The sequence below is a fragment of the Hypanus sabinus genome, chromosome 17 (genome assembly GCF_030144855.1).
Source record: "Hypanus sabinus isolate sHypSab1 chromosome 17, sHypSab1.hap1, whole genome shotgun sequence".
NCBI lineage: Eukaryota > Metazoa > Chordata > Chondrichthyes > Myliobatiformes > Dasyatidae > Hypanus > Hypanus sabinus.
The window spans coordinates 31,730,445-31,747,507 of record NC_082722.1 but is presented as its reverse complement, the minus strand read 5'-3'; the positions used below and the strand labels follow the sequence as shown (position 1 = coordinate 31,747,507).

General features: G+C 37.7%; 1 protein-coding gene across 1 annotated transcript in view; it reads left to right on the top strand.

The window, feature by feature from the left end:
- nfatc3a (nuclear factor of activated T cells 3a) overlaps positions 1 to 17,063 on the top strand; it is a 176,429-nt gene that overhangs the window by 24,742 nt on the left and 134,624 nt on the right. Inside the window, exon 3 of the mRNA XM_059992800.1 lies at positions 13,167 to 13,329. Within this exon, the coding sequence (XP_059848783.1) occupies positions 13,167 to 13,329 (163 nt within the window). The remainder of the gene's footprint in view (positions 1 to 13,166; positions 13,330 to 17,063) is intronic.

The window sequence follows — 17,063 nt, the reverse complement described above, 5'->3', positions numbered from 1 at the left end:
TCCACAGGACCAATTCTTAAGCAATTCTGCAATAAAATAGCAATTGTGATTTTCAAGCTACCCTACTATCCTAGTCTTAATGCCCGAATTCTTCAACCCTCATTGCTACCAATTTCTGCTGACTGGTAATCTGTATTGCACAGATTGCTGATATCTTTTGTTCTATCAGAACATGTGAGATTGCCAGTTCCTTGTTTCTTTGTATTGATTTGAAATTTAAGAGGAAATAATAATCTCCATCACCTGATAATGAAATGTGACCTTTTTCAGAACAGTGTTTGGCCCTTTCAGGAGATAGCCTCTTAAAACTACTTTTTATCATACTTTTCAGATGTATAAATTTCATGACCTCCTAAGGTTGCAAAGTGCCTTTCCTTTCATTGTTCCTAACTTTCTTCATCCCATTAACTTTCTCCACTCCTTCCCCAATCTGTTCTAGTTCCTTTTGTTCTTATCCTCCTCATCTATTATTAATTTCTTTTCTCTTTACCTTCTTGCATCTTCATGAAATGCCACTAGATCTTATTAGAATATTTAAAATGACCTTTTAAGCTATCTTCTTCAAGGATTTCAATTATGAATGAAATGCTGTACTGTAATCCAAAGTGTTGAATCAGGAAAAGGTCCACATAGTTTTGTACCTTGCATAAGTGATCATTATTTGGACAAAAACAAAATCAATAAAGAATTTGCTTCTGAGGTTAAAATGACTTCAGGATAACACAGTCTTAGTGGAAGAACTCTAGCTCCTGAAAAATATCTATGCATATTCTGATTTGAAGCCCATTTAAATCCTCATATGCAAAGGTTGCCAGCACTGGTTAAGGTTTCTTAAAGATTTCATCACATGGACTGCCATCTCCCACTGCCCCATTTCTGCTTTGGTTGATTATTACACACAATGCCTTTTCGTGCCATCTGAAAAACAAACATAATTCTTTTTTCAATTTTAATACAGCTAAGAAGTGAGTATCTTTTAGTATTTAAAACGTTTTTGTTTTTAAACCCACTATCTGCAACAATGCCATTATTCTCTACCTTTTCAAGACAATCTTAGAGCATTGGCATCTCTTCCTTGCACATCTATACTCTCAAAGTCTAAAGTTACATTTGTATGTTGAATTATTTGGATTATGGTCTCATTCCACTTCTAACTACTACATAATACTCAACTGTATATTTCTTTTGGCATTGACACTGAAAAATGTGCAATATATTTAAAGTGGAAATAATTAGTTTCCCCATGAGTCAAAGCTTGAAACTCTAAACAAATCTAAGTTGTAAAATGTAATTGATTTTGCAGATGTGTGGTGTAACTGTTGATTCTGAGACTGGTAACAATATAGTCTCAGGAGTTGCATTTATCTTAGGCTTGCAAAATTGCAACAGCCAAAATAGATTTCTTCTAAGATTATAAACAGAAGTTACTTTGAAATGTTTGAAACAGGTGTGATTTAAGAAGAGTTCAGCTTAACCTTCATATTCACTCCCCTAATGTTTCCTTTTGAGCTAGACTTGCAAAGACCCCAAAGTCTGAATCAAACACAGGCTTCAGTGTATACATTTTCTTAAACACCAAGAAACCTTGAGGCTAAAAATACCAGGGTTGTTACAGTTTTCGTCCCTTGGTGTTTTTTCAGCATTTGCTACTTGCTGAAATCTTTCAAGGGAATTTTATAAAATAATCAGAATATCTGCAACTAAAATAAACATGTGAAGGTTAAATAATTTACATTGTGGGATCAGAAACTATATTTATAGAGCCAGATACAGGCAAACAAAATGCTGAAGGGACAGATCCTGAAGGAAGTTAAGTCATTATGTAGTTCAAGATTTTCTAATGTTAAATTATTTCATTTTACATAACTGAGCATTCTGATTCCATAACTGCACAATACAAAGCCACAGCTGGTTAGCTGTAAAAAGAAAATTCATTTTTAATAAGACTCGATTAAATATCCTGGCAGCAAGAGTTATGGATTGCTAAAGAGTTATACAGTGCCTTCCAATTAATTGGGACACATTGTGGCCAGTATATTTTGGCCCAATTAAGCAGCTACTCCAATTAGCTTCAGTTTAATGGAAATAGTTAAAAAGGTATGAAAAAGACAAACTGAATTACAGATTATGTATTTGAAAGAAATACAGAACAATTTGAACGCTACCAATACTACTACAGTACTATAAAGCTATTACTTCCTAACAGTTACCAGTGGATGAATTCATCCAGTGTACTCTATTCTTTGGACTGTAAGTGAACAAAATGAGTGCAGACACCTAGTGCAGATAAAGGATTAACTTCATAAAATGATTTCAACAATTGTACCTTTCAAATCTTCATTTTCATTGTAGCATTCAAGATGATTATCAGTACCTTCAAATTCTTCATGTCCTTAACTTGTTGAAGTAGTGAAATCTTTTCATTTTCATGTTTAGCCATTTTTGGCATCTCCAAGTCTGAATGCTTGAAACCATGGTGAGCAAAACAGTTCTGATTTGTCTTGCTGCTAATTCCTCACCAACAACCAGTAATAAATATCACTGCTTCTTGAACACAAGCACACACATCTGATACTATTTAAAAACTGTTCACTTTAAACATTGTGTAGTGTTTAACATCCATAGCACCTAGCACTTAACATCCTAGCACATGACCGTTGCTAGTTTGAAACTGTTCGACAACAGACTCCTGCCTCAATAAAGTGGCATAGTGTCCCAAATAAAGGGAGGAATCACAGCAATTTTCTCATTTAGTGTTTGTTCTTCAAGAGTTGTCCCAAATAAGTGGCTGTCCTGATTATCCAATAGCCCAATTAACCAGAATCCACTGTATTTATAAGAATAACAATTAGGATCGAGGCATCATAATGGATGTCATGATAATTAAAGCAAACATAGCATGTATATCGGATATATAAAAGCTGGAATGATAGGTGAACAAGACTGGATGCAAAGGTTCATTTGAATAATAAAGGTTCACAATCAATAAATATAAGAATTTATGCATTTTGTTTTTATTAATTCACCCCTGGCTGCCTACTTCCTTGTATACTTATGGTGTGCATGGTTACCTATTTGTTTCAATCTAATTATTTTGGTAGGTTAGCCTTTGTGAAAATTGATGAGAAATTAGATTGAATTTATGGAACCTCGTCATTGTAATCAGTCTTATTTCTAATGCAGTTACAAATTGGTTTTGTAAATGGCAATTTCAAACAAGTGGGAGTAACTATATTTCTTTGTGCAATTAATTTGTTTTTAAATAACAGATGATTATGATCTGATAGAGGTGTATAAGATGTTGAGAAGCATTGATCGTTTGGATAGTCAGAGGCTTTTTCCCAAGGCTGAAATGGTTGCCACAAGAGGACACAGGTTTAAGGTGCTGGGGAGTAGGTGCAAAGGAGATGTTGGGTTAAGTTTTTTACTCAGAGTGGTGTTGGCAAAGGTGGTGGAGGTGGATATGATAGGGTCTTTTAAGAGACTTCTGGATAGGTACATGGAGCTTAGAAAAATAGAGGGCTATGGGTAATCCTAGTAATTTCTAGGGTAGGGACATGTTTGGCACAGCTTTGTGGGCTGAAGGGCCTGTATTGTGCTGTAGGTTTTCTATGTTTCTATGTGTTCACATCTATCCCTGACTCCATTAAAAAGGAAGATGGACAAACATTTGAATGCTTACTATGATGTCCAGATATTCCGAAGTGCTTTACAAGCAATTTAACTACTTAAGTGTGATCGCTAAACTGGTAACTTGCATAATGTACAGGAATGGATTCCCAGAACTGAGAGTACGCATTTGACACAATGGTGTTACAGCTACTGTGGGTGCCTCACTCTGGTTGCTCTGATTCTATTCAGACCTTCAGTACTATCAGATTGAAGCTTGCAAGTTGGTACTGCGGCTGTGTGAGTTTCTCGCAGGTACTTCAGTTTCATCCCAAAGATATGCTACTTATTAGGTCGGGGATTGGCAACCTTCTAGCCTCTGTGGGCCGGATCACGTATTAATGAGCGGATGGTGGGCCAGATAAATCACATAAAAAAACTTGATATATGGGAATTATCCATTCAAATACATCTAGTTATGTTTTGCCTCAAATTAATGAATAACGCACGCTAGAAAATCATTTGTGCTTAAGGTTGCCTACCCCTGTATTAGGTTAATGGGTGATTGTAAATTGACCAAGTATGATGGATGGCAATAAAATTGGGGTGTATTAATGGTTATGTATGAGATATAGCAGAATAAAGTGTGGAATGGTTTGATGGAATTGCTCTGGGACACAATGGCCATTTATATGGTGTATTGAAATCTGGAATCAGTACCAAAAGGGGTCATTATTGCATAATATTTAGAGAGATAAAATATTGAGAGTATTGCAGTTCTGTGAACCCGATGCAAGCTACTGCTGTCCTTGCTACTGTGCCAGAAACCTCATATTAATCCAAGTGAATCAGGCATAAACAGAGGGTGACGCAGCTTCTGTTACATGAAATAACTGGTGATGAGAGAGATCTAACAATCCAGATGGTCTGCCAATGTATAGGGCCAATTCCCAGCAATGAACTGCACCCACCTTGCAGCTTCATGCCCTATATCTCAGTGCTGAGCAGATATCTGCTTGTGCTGGCCCATCCAGCATCAATGCTCACAGATCTCCACACTTGGGAGGTAGTAGCAGAAGCTATGGATTTATGCCATGTTCTAAGCAGACAGCTTTGTGGTGCAGCAACATGTGTATTTCTATAAAATAGAAGGGAGAACACACTTGGGAGTATTTAATGGAAGGACTGAAAGTATTATGAATCAACATACTGTAAGGCAGTACTGAGTGTGGTCTGTGTCTAATGTAATTTGGGAACATGCCTGTTAACTGTCAAAGTAGCTCTTCAGGTGAACCTTTGCATCCTATCTTGTTCACCTGTCATTCCAGTTTTTATATATCCTGGTAAGCATTTTACATTCTATATTTGCTTTACTATCAAGCCATCCATAACAAGGCCTCTATCCTAATTACAGTACTATATATGACTACTTTCTGACTGCTATGGCTTGGTGTTGACAACCCATCTACCATTTCATGCCACTAATATTTCATTCAGGTTTTATTACTGGACCTTTTAGTTTTGCTCATCATTAACCCTGGAACTAGTTATTCTCTCTTAATCTTTCTTTTGAAGAAACTTCTTAAAATGTGTTTTGTTTTTGGTAAGTTTTAAAATTCTTCTTTGGATTTCATTGTCACAATAAAGTATGTTGGCAAAGATGATAAACAACTGTGATTTGATTTGGAAATGAGTTTCAATTTCTGTTTGCTCTGAGAGTAACTGATGCAAATTAGGTTAGTTGTAGTCCCTATGTTTTGCAGTGCATAATTTCTATTGTAATCTGCCACTACCTGCTGCATGGGGTGCATCAGGTACAGAAGTGCATTGTAATTGCTGAGGAAATCAAATAAGATTAAGACCAGTATCATCAAAACAACTTTAATCCATCCTGTAGGCAATGTATTCTAAAGGATGTTCCCAGATCTGAACTTTTTTTTAATGCTGAGTAGATGCTATTTTTTAAAAAAAAAGAAAATGTGTGCCAAAATACTCTGCTAATGTAGCAGTGGGGCCTGGTCCATGCCTATTAAAACTCAAAAGATCTTGTGTTGAAAGCTTTGTAATGATTTTCTTTAGCAGAGGTTCTTAGAATAGAAGTACATATAGGCAATCATGGAGTTATTAATAATGAAAAAATCTTAATCAATGAGATTAAAAATTCAATCGTAATTGAAAGTAGAAAATTTGTCAGCTACTCTGCTTTGAAAAAAAATTTCATTATGAATATTATATTATGATCTAACACAACTAAGTACTAAGATATGGACTAAATGTTATTTTAATGCAAAACTTAAAAACATTGATTTCTACTTGGGTTTTTATTGCTATTTTCTTAGATCTTTATTGTCAGTGCTGAGGACAATGAGATTGCAGTGGTACTCCAGTGCAAACCAGCATAAAAACACAATGAATAAATTTAAAATAACGTCTGAGTTATCTAGAATGATATCTAAGTTACAACTGAATTAAAAACAAACAACTCCAAAATGAGGCATTGTTCATTTGCATGTAATAACGATGCCTACATAATGCCAATATTCACCTTGTAGTGAGCCAAATTTAAATATGGATGTTGCCCCTTCTCAACCCAGTTTCACAACCTATCAATGTCCTGCTGTAATCTCTGACAGCCCTCCACACTATCCACAACACACCCAACCTTTGTGTCGTCAGCAAATTTACTAACCCATCCTTCCACTAGGTAGAAAAGGCAGGTTGTGCCTTACAAGCCTGATTGAATTTTTTGAGGATGTGACTGAACACATTGAAGGTAGAACAGTAGATGTAGTATATATGGATTTCAGCAAGGCATTTGATAAGGTACCCCTTTGCAAGGCTTATTGAGAAAGTAAGGAAGCATGGGATCCAAGGGGACATTGCTTTGTAGATCCAGAACTGGCTTGCCCACAGAAGGCAAAGAAAGGTTAGAGACGGGTCATATTTGGCATGGAGGTCAGTCACCAGTGGTGTGCCTCAGGGATCTGTTCTGGGACCCCTACTGTTTGTGATTTTTATAAATGGCTTGGATGAAGAAGTGGAAGAATGGGTTAGTAAATTTGCTGACAACACAAAGGTTGGGTGTGTTGTGGATAGTGTGGAAGGCTGTCAGAGATTACAGCAGGACATTGATAGGTTGTGAAACTGGGCTGAGAAAGGGCAGATAGAGTTCAACCCAGATAAGTGTGAGGTGGTTCATTTTGGCAGGTCAAATATGATGGCAGAATATAGCATTAATAGTAAGACTCTTGGCAGTGTGGGAGATCAGGGGGATCTTGAGGTCTGAATCTATAGGACACTCAAAGCTCTTGCGCAGGTTGACTCTATGATTAAGATAGCTTACGGTGCATTGGCCTTCATCTATTGTGGGATTGAGTTTAGGAGCCGACAGGTAATGTTGCAACTATAGAGGATCCTGGTCAGACCCCACTTGGAGTACTGTGCTCAATTCTGGTTCCCTCACTACAGGAAGGATGTGGAAACCATAGAAAGGGTGCAAAGGAGATTTACAAGGATGTTGCCTGGATTGGGAACATGCCTTATGAGAACAGGTTGAGTGAACTTGGCCTGTTTTCCTTAGAGTGACAAGGATGCGAGGTGACCTGATAGATGATAAGATGATGAGAGGTGTTGATCGTGTGGATAGTCAGAGGCTTTTTCCCAGGGCTGGAATGGCTAGCACAAGGGGGTACAGTTTTAAGGTGCTTGGAAGTAGGTACAGAGGAGATGTTAGGGGTAAGTTTTTTATGTAGAGAGTGGTGAGTACGTGGAATGGGCTGCTGGCGACGGCGGTGGAGGCGAATACGATAGGGTCTTTTAAAAGACTCCTGGACAGGTACGTGGAGCTCAGAAAAATAGAGGTCTTTGGATAACCCTGGGTAATTTCTGAGGTAAGGACATGTTCTGCATAGCTTTGTGGGCCAAAGGGCCTGTATTGTGCTGTAATTTTCTATGTTTCTATGTAGGAATTACTTAGTTGGTAGCCGTTACAGAATGGCCAGCTTAGTGATGATGCATGAAAACTGTGAAAAGAGAATGGATGTGGGCAGCACTGTTTACAATAGCTTTGAATTCACTGAGATTGGAATGAAATTGGCAAGTCAGAAGTTAGGGGGCATACTCTAGATTAGAAATAACCAAGGCATTTTAGGATAATTTCAACGTATCATGAGATAATTACTGTTTTAGGAATCCAAAGTCTTGGACTATTAACTTTGAGCTTTAATCAAATTCCACCAATTTGGGAAGTTAAACTTGGTAACAGCTGTGAATGTTTTGTAAGAGTTACTGAGTAGTTATGCAGTTAATCAAATAGTGAGAGGTGTTTAATGATTTCTTTGCAATAAAAATAAGACTATAGTTACTTAATTTCTTTGCTAAGGTCCACTAGACCACTAAATACAAGTCCAGACCACAGCAACACTCTTTGAAATCGGTGTGCAGGCTGTTATATTTTATCAAAGTTGTCTATGCAGGATTGGTATTCTCCTTGATTGGCATCCCAACAGACGTCCTAAGCATTCATTGACTCCATCAAACACTGTAAATATTCATTCTCTCTGCTACTGCGGTACAGTTTCTACAACAGGGTGTACTATCCACAAAATGCACTTCAATTTCTTGCCCAGGCTATTTTAACAGCACCTCCCAAACTTGTGCCCTCTATCATTAAGGGCAAGTGCAGCAGTTATATGAGAGCTCTGCCACCTGCAGGTTCCCCCCAAGTTGCACACTACCCTGCCTTGAAAATACATCGCTGGTGAGTTTTCAGTAACTGCTCAATTGTATTTTGCCACAGTTTGTAACAACTTGACCAAGTGTGTCCCTCATCACTCTGTCATTAATATCAAGTGAAAAACCAGTTCTGGTTCATTGAGGAGAGCTGAAGAGCTTGAGAAGAATTATTTTTGTGATCGATTTTAGGTAGTAAAAATGACATACTGAACTGAGTAATTCTACATTGAATTGATCTGAACAAAGCTCTGCAATCCTGCCGCATCCTTTCCTGAATGATGGTAAACAGTTAATACAGGTGGAGGTGAAAGTGGTGGTTGCTCCAAGAAAATCTCATCCAGAGCATTAGTGGTGTCCAGTGTGAGAGTGCTAAGGACTAGAATGAAGCATTTGCAGTCATCTTCAATGTCGTTTGTTGACTACAGGCTGCAGAGCCAGTCTACAATGAAACACCCAAGTCCGCTCCAGCATCCTGTCATCAAAAAGCAGAAAAGTAGCGTAAAAGGAGTAACTAGAAACAGTAACATGTAACATGAATTGCAGAGTCCAACAAAGAGTCCTTTGCAGAATGAGGAAGACTCCTGCTCCTTCCTCTGGCAGCAGTGAGCAAGAGGGAGGGAGAGATTGGTCAAATACAGGCATACAGCTCTTGTCCTCATCAGTTTTAATCTTGCTTTAATCATTGAGGAGTAATGGACCCAATCATGGGTTCGTGCTCCGTTGAGGCAAATACAATAGAAGCATTCAAAAGGCTCATAGATAAGCACACTTATGTACAGTATATGGACTTTGTATAGCCAGAAGGAATTAGTTTAGTTAGGTATTTGACTACCAATTTAGTTAGGTTGGCACAACATTGTGGGCTGAAACACATGTTCCTGTGCTGTACTGTTCTAAGTTCTCTGCTGAGGAAAGAATTTAATAACTTTAACAAGCAATAGAAATTAAGCAGTGCATTTACTTGATCAACTCTATAAAAAGGTTCAAGGTTATTATTGTGTTTCTTAGTGCAAATTCAATTTGTGAAAATAAGGTAATTTATCAATTTCATGGAATTGCATGATAAATAAATGCTCTTTATTATAGATCCCCTTGCAGTCCATGTTATCTGCAAAGAAAATAATGCTTTGTGCAAGTCTCAAGAATGTTCTGGTAGTACTTTGTTATGAATAAAATCAGGTGTTAGGTAATAGTAAGTTGACGGTATTATCACCTGAAGCATCCAGATCTAAACAGTTCATTTTTTTTCTGATGAGAATGCAATCAATTTCTTATTTCCTCTAAGCAGATTAGACACGTCTTTAATGACTATGAATGTTGTCAAGTCATGCTGGCAGAATGTTTCAAAAGGAAGATGTCGCATGGTCTTCACCACCCCTCACCCCCCCCCCCCGGAAGTTTTTATGTTTTATTGTTTTACAACATTGAATCACAGTGGATTTAATTTGGCTGTTTTGACACTAATCAACAGAAAAATACTTTCATGTCAAAGTGAAAATAGATCTCTACAAAGTGATCTAATTTAATTACAAATATAAAACACACAATAATTGCTTAAACATTCACCCCTTCAAGTCAATAGTTGCACCTTTGGCAGCAATTATAGCCTTGAATCTGTGCAGATAGGACTCTATCAGCTTTGCACCATCTCGCCACTGCAGTTTTTCCCCATTTTTCTTTACAAAACTGCTCAAGCTCTGTCAAGTTGCATGAGGGTTGTGAGTGAACAGCCCTTTTCAAGTCCAGCCACAAATTCTCAATTGGATTGAGGTCTGGACTTAGTACATTATCTTTGTTGTTTTTAAGCCATTCCTGTGTGACTTTGGCTTTATGCTTGGGGCCATTGCCTTGCTGGAAAACAGATCTTCTCCCAAGTCACAGTTCTCTTGCGGACTGCATCAGGTTTTCCTCCAGGATTTCACTGTATTCATATGTCCACGGATGCTGCTCAACCTGCTGAGTTCCTCCAGCTTGTTGTGTGTGCTGCTTTTCCCTGTATTTTGCTGCATTCATTTTACTGTCTACCTCCGCAAGCCTTCCAGGGGCTGCTGCAGTGAAGCATCCCCACAGCATAATGCTGCCACCACCATGCTTCATGAGAGGATGGTCTATTTTTGACGCTGTGCGCTGTTTGACTTATACCAAACATAGACTAATGGCCTAAAAGCTCAATTTTGGTTTCATCAGACCATAGAACCTTCTTCCATCTGAATTCAAAGTCTCTCACATGCCTTCTGGCAAACTCTAGCTGAGATTTCATGTGTGTGTGTTTTTTTTTCTACAGTGGCTTCTTTTTTGCCACTCTCCCATAAAACTGTGACTAGTAAAGCATCTGGACAACAGTAGTTGTACGCACGGTTTCTCCCATCTGTCACTGAAACTTGTAACTCCTCCAGAGTTGTCATCAGTCTCTTGGTGGCCTCCCTCACTAGTCCCTCCTTGCACGGTGACTCAGTTTTTGAGGATGGCCCGCTCTAAGCAGATTTACAGCTGTGCCATATTTTTTCTGTTTCTTGATGATTGATTTAACTGTTCTCAGAGACTTGGAAATTTTCTTGTACTGTATTCATCTCCTGACTTGTGCTTTTCAATCACCTTTTCGTGAAGTCAGAACCCTCCTGATGAAGGGTTTCGGCCCGAAACGTCGTCACTACCTCCTTCCATAGATGCTGTCTGGCCTGCTGAGTTCTGCCAGCATTTTGTGTTTTTAAGAACTTCTGGGGAGGTTAGGGGGGGTGAATACTTTTTATAGGCGCTGTATATTAAAGGAACAAGATACTTTTGAATTGTTTTATGAATTAAACATACAGTGAATATCTTCCGAGGAGGATATTCTAGTTAAATGATAAACTGATTAATAAGATTTGACTGTCCTCCGAATTATATGTAGCTTTTTAGAGAAACCTCATATAAATGGCAGTTTTGAATTCTACCCCCAAACAGATTACGTAATTTTATTTATAAATTCAATTTCACAGAGTTGCATGATAAATAAATTTAATGAAGAAGTTTACCTTGTTTACACTTTCAGTTAGCCTATAGTTCTGTGCAGCTTATGACCATTCAATAGTGCACTGTGGTGTCTTGAATGCTATTGAAATACATAGTGGGATGATGTTTGAAGCTGTTGCTTTTATGGCCAGTCTGCACACCCATTTGGATGCATAAGAATTTCTAGACCTCTGTAAGAAGATATAACCATATCAGCCACATAAAGCATGCCAGAGGCTAAGTATTCCTTTGTGATTGACTTGCCTTCTGGCCTCTTAAAACCACTGAACCGTACTTCTTTTTCCATCCGTGGTGCATCAGAGCTGTATACAATGTGTACTGTATTTAGAATGCGCATAGCTCATGCTATTTGTGTTTTATTCAGTAAAGTACTTTTCAGACTGTGACTTTTATGAGCAATATGAGATCCACAGACTCATGAGAGCTCCATCTATTTTAGAGTCCACTCCAAGCTGTTCACAATCCTAACTTGTTGCACGTTCACATTTCTTCACAGCTGAGTTAACCTTAGTAAAATGGGAGGTGCATCTTCACCAGGACTTCTGGTATTCAGGATCTTAGGACCAACTTAAAACATTTGTGGGTTGGCATTTAATGACCACACACTATAAAACAATTAAAGCAAACAAACCAAATAGCTTCCAGATAGATTTTTTAAAAAGACATGCAGATTTCTGTTTCCATTACTGAGTCAATACTGTGCGTATGCACAAACACAGAAACTACCTTTAACCTTTAAACTCACAATTTCTTTTTAAGTTGCTATGTACCTGCTTGAGCTTAAATCTATGTAAAATTACGAGTTTTCATTTATGCACTCTCTTCTGTAATTTCAGGGCAGACTTTGTATTTACTGAATCCAAGTGATAGTTACCTAAGTCATAGGTTGGAGAGAAAAAATGTATTTAAGAAAGGTGTTAAGAGAGGTCAAGTAGAAAGAGACCCTAATGCTTTTAATGATGGCAATGTGGACACCTTGGCTGCAAAGTCATTAAAGTTGGTACTCTTTATGGGTGCAGAAAGGTGAGGAAGCTGTTCATATCAGATGATAAGTGCACTAGACCAGCCAATGATGATCTTTTATTCTTCAGAGACAATTCAATCTCTCTCTGAGCTCATTTGTGCATAGTTCTGATTATATCTTTGTAGAATGAAAATTGAACTTGAACCAATACAATGGCATTTCATACCTGTGGTCTCACTGTTTAGATTTTATTCTGAAGTATTTTGTACATAACATTACTATTATAATTTAGTTAGCCTTATTAACAATCCACTACCATTGATGGTACCATGGGAAAATCCATGTTTTTAACCAATTTCACCCCACAGGATGCATTGCATCATGGCTAGTCATACACTACCAGAGAGTAGTGGAGGAATGCTGACCCACGAAGTGTTGCAAATTCTGCTGGAAGGAGAAAATCGGCTTTGGTTGTTAACAAAAATATTATTGAAGTAAACTTGTTCTTAATGGCAAGGTTATGAGAAACATATGCACCAAAATGGCCCTTTCAGCTTGTCTTGCCAATCCCTACTGTGACCGGTCAATCCTGTTTGCTTACATTTTGGCTTGTGTATATCTTTGCCTTTTCTATCTAACAGCTGCTTTTTAAATGTTGTAATTGTATTTAAATGTTGTATCTGCATTCAGTACTTACTCTGGCACTTCATTCCAAGTATTCACCACCCTATGTGGAAAATTCTTATCTCTTAGATTTTACTTAAAATATCTTTTTGATGGTAATGTTGAAATAAATGCAATAATATTTTGCAGGGTACTTAAAGCATATGTATATTTTGACTTCCAGTACATCATCGTTGCCTTCCTTAGATTGGCCTTTGCCAAGTCAGTATATGCAGTATGATCTAAAGATTGAAATGCAGCCGAAGACCCATCACAGGGCTCACTATGAGACGGAAGGGAGTCGAGGAGCAGTGAAGGCATCTTCTGGAGGACACCCAGTTGTTAAGGTACTTCTTTTATTTTGTGGATTGCTGAGAAAGTTAGTTGTCTGTTTTACCCTTTTGTGTTTAATTGAATATCAACTTTTGCTTTTATAAATTAGAAATGCTGTCTATTATTGGTATTTATGTATTGTGTCAATATACTGAAGGAAGGATATCTTGTACACAGTTGTTGAAAAATTATGTTATAGGCTTTTCTCATAAGGGATTTCTTACTGGGAGATTTCTGTTAACTTGCTTCAGTGAGGTGGTTCTGTAAAATATAGTATTGAGTTTTTATTTCACTAGTGCTTCAGTTAACCTTACCTCAGATTCATTTTGTTTGTCAAATAAGTGTTTCTTAAAGTTTTATGTATGAAGAGAAAGCAGAACCAAATTGTTTTGTTTTTACCTTTTACCGTTCTGTAAAAGGATATCATTTATCATTGGTGTTTGATGTCACAAACTTCCAAGTCAACTATCGCTTGTAATGCATTGAAAACAAAGCAGCAAGAACAATTGTTTGTTACTATGGTTTCAATGTGTTAATGTTTCGTATTCTCTTACCTGTTAGCAGATGTCATTACTCTTATATTATTGGTTAATTTTTTGTGAATCATTGCATGGAAGAAAAAGCAGAGTATAATGGGTTGAAATGGTTCAAAGTTTAGAAGTAATGGTCCATATATGTGCAAAGATCCTAATGTAATCTGTGTTCCATTACCGTGTTGATCTGCGATCTTTAAAATTTTTCCTCCTTAAGTTCTTTGCATTGAAGTTACAGTATATACTATATGCTACGGTTAAATAATTCTTTTAAGTATGATCTGTGCTTGTGTTTTGCCTCTGATATTATTTTGCTTGATTTTGCTCAACTTTTAAAAAGACGGCAGTTTTATCGATTACGTGTAGGAATCTTGCAAGGAAAGGAGACAAATGTATTCAGCAAATCGGGCCGCTACTTATTTGGGGCAGCTCTTAAAGATCAAAAGCTAGTTTAGAAAATAGACAGGATTCTCTTAATTTATTTGGGACAATATACTGCTTAATTGGGGCAGGAAACTGCTAAACAGCTTCTAACTAGTGTCATTCATGTGCACTTGTGTGACAATTAGACACTACACTGCTTAGAGTTTTTTTAAATAACATCAGTTAACATCAGTAACATCAGTTGCATGTCTTAGTGTTTTTTTTTAAAGTGACTTTTGTCTCTGATAGTTGGCAAGAAATGTGTAATAGGACAATTCAGAACTGTTTTGCTCCCTGCGGTTTCAAGTATCCAGGTTTAGAGATGTCAGAAATGGCTGGGACTGAAAATGAAAATATTTCACAACTTTATCAATTAAGGGCTATGAAGAATTTGAAGGTATCAGCAATTATCTTGAATATTATAACAAAAATGAAGATTTAAAGGATCCAATTGTCAATTGCATTTTTTAAGGCAGCCCATTATCTGCACAAGGTGTCTGAAAGGGTTTTGTTCATTGCATACACTGAATGAATTCTTCTGTTGATAACTATTAAGAGCTAATACAGTTTTATAGTAATGTAGTAATATTGGTAGTATTTTAATTTATTCTGTATTTCATTTAAGCACATAATTTGTGATTTACTTTATCTTTTCATGCCTTTTTAACTCTTTCCATGAATCTGGCTAATTGGGGGCACTCGCATTAGTTGGGCTAAAATGTATTGTTAACGTTGTATTCTAGTTAACTGGACTCTGTATTTGAATGTGGCTGTATCATTTCGACTATATTATAGATTAAAATGTGCCTTTTTTTCTGATCTGGATTCTGGTGTTGCATGATGCAACACAATGTAGGCGTAACAATGTATAGTTTATTTGATGGGTGTTGGGGGGGTGGTTGAGGTGGGAAGAAAGAAGAGAAATGAGAGAGTGCTGTTTTTCTGAGATAAAGTATCATTGTTTTCATCCTCTTTGTTCTTAGGCTGGTTCTTTTTGGTCAGCATTATGATGAAAAGAATCACTTGTATTGTCCATTCTTCAGGTCAAATAGAAACATTTATTACATTTGCTTTTACACTTGCCAGTAAGTGAAGGTGGTCCATGCACTCATGCAGATTGTCAGGAATATGGTAATTTTATACATAATCAAAGATCTGGAACAGCATCTTTCAACTTCACCTTATTTAATGACATTCTTAGCAGCACAGAACCAATCAGGTTGAGGTGAGTTTGGGATTAGTTGTTACTGATGTGCTGATATATCAGCTGGAGATGGAAAGAACAACCAGAAGACAGCAGAAGAGAACCAGGAGAAATGTAGCCATGGTTGCCACCACCACCACATATACATGTCCCACCTGCAGTAGAGCTTGTGGGTCCAGGATAGGACTGTATAGTCATCAGGGATCTCACAGTTAAAGGATTGGATGTTGTCATTGGATTTTGAAGAAGATGATCACCCTAGCTCACTAGGACTTGAATGTCCTGTACTGTGGGAATGGAATGTCCTGTCTTCCATGATTAACTGTTGTACCAACAATGGACTAGATACTTTCTCACTCTTTTCAGAGATGCTGGTGGTCTTGTTGACAAGTGCAGGAACTCTGTAAAACTGCATAATAATTAGTCAGTGGATTTGATCCATTGCACTACTTAGTTGTGTTTCACTGGCCATCTGATTGTCCCTGGATCCATTGTGTTTAGGAGCAAATTTGCATTGTCCTTCCTATCAGTAATGTATTATCTCACTTGTTTTTCCCGGCTGATTCTCAAGGCCTAACTGATAATTAAGTTAAGAATATTTGCCATCACAATCTTCACTGAGACAATTAACCCTTTTATTTTTGCTTTTCCCCCCATGTTGGGCTGGGTAAGGGATGACTACCACTTCATTCTGTTCTAGAGTGATTGATGAGGCTCAAAGTATATTTATTATTAAAGTACATATTGTTACTATATACTACCTTGAGATTAATTTACTTGCAGGCATTTGCAGGAAAGAAATGCAGTATAATTTTACAAAGAACCGTAGCCTCATTTTCCTTTTAATTTTGAGTTGTATAAATCAAGGTACTGTCACACATTCCCTCTCCCCATCCTTCTTTCTCATCTTTCCCTCTCCTCGCTCTGTTTGTCTCGCTTGTCACGTCGTCCTTATCTTCTTGTTACATTTTTTTAAATTATGGGGGGGGGCATTGTGCTTTTAATTCAATGCATAAATAAAATGTTTCTCCACAAAATCCTTTGTGAAACATTAATCAAAATCACAAAGCTGAGCACTCACAGTATGAATTTTACTACCAAGCTGAAACACACTGAGTAAGTGCATCGAGCTGCAGCTTCTGAAAATCTGTGTAAAGGGGTTGGAGCTGGAACTGAATGAGCTCTGCATCATTTGGGAGGCTGAAGGGTGATAGGTCATACATAAGAGTCAGTTACTTCCAAGGTGCAGGACACAGGATACAAGGTGACAGTCAAGAAGGGGAAAGGGATTAAGGAGACAGTGCAGAGTACCCCCCTGTGGTTATCCCCCTCAACAGCAGGCATATCACCTTGGATATTGTGGGGTGGGGGGGGCGGGGTTTGACAGCAGAGGAAAGTCACAGTAGTCAGATCTCTGGCACTGAGTCTGACTTTGTTTCTAAGAAGGGGTGGAGAAGAGGTAGGCTGTGGTATTTGGGGATTTGTTAGGGGAATGGAAAGGAAATTCTGTGTGCGAGAGCGAGATTCCAGGGTGAAATGTTCTCTCCTGAGTGCCAGGGTCCAGGACATACTGGATCGATTCCTCAGC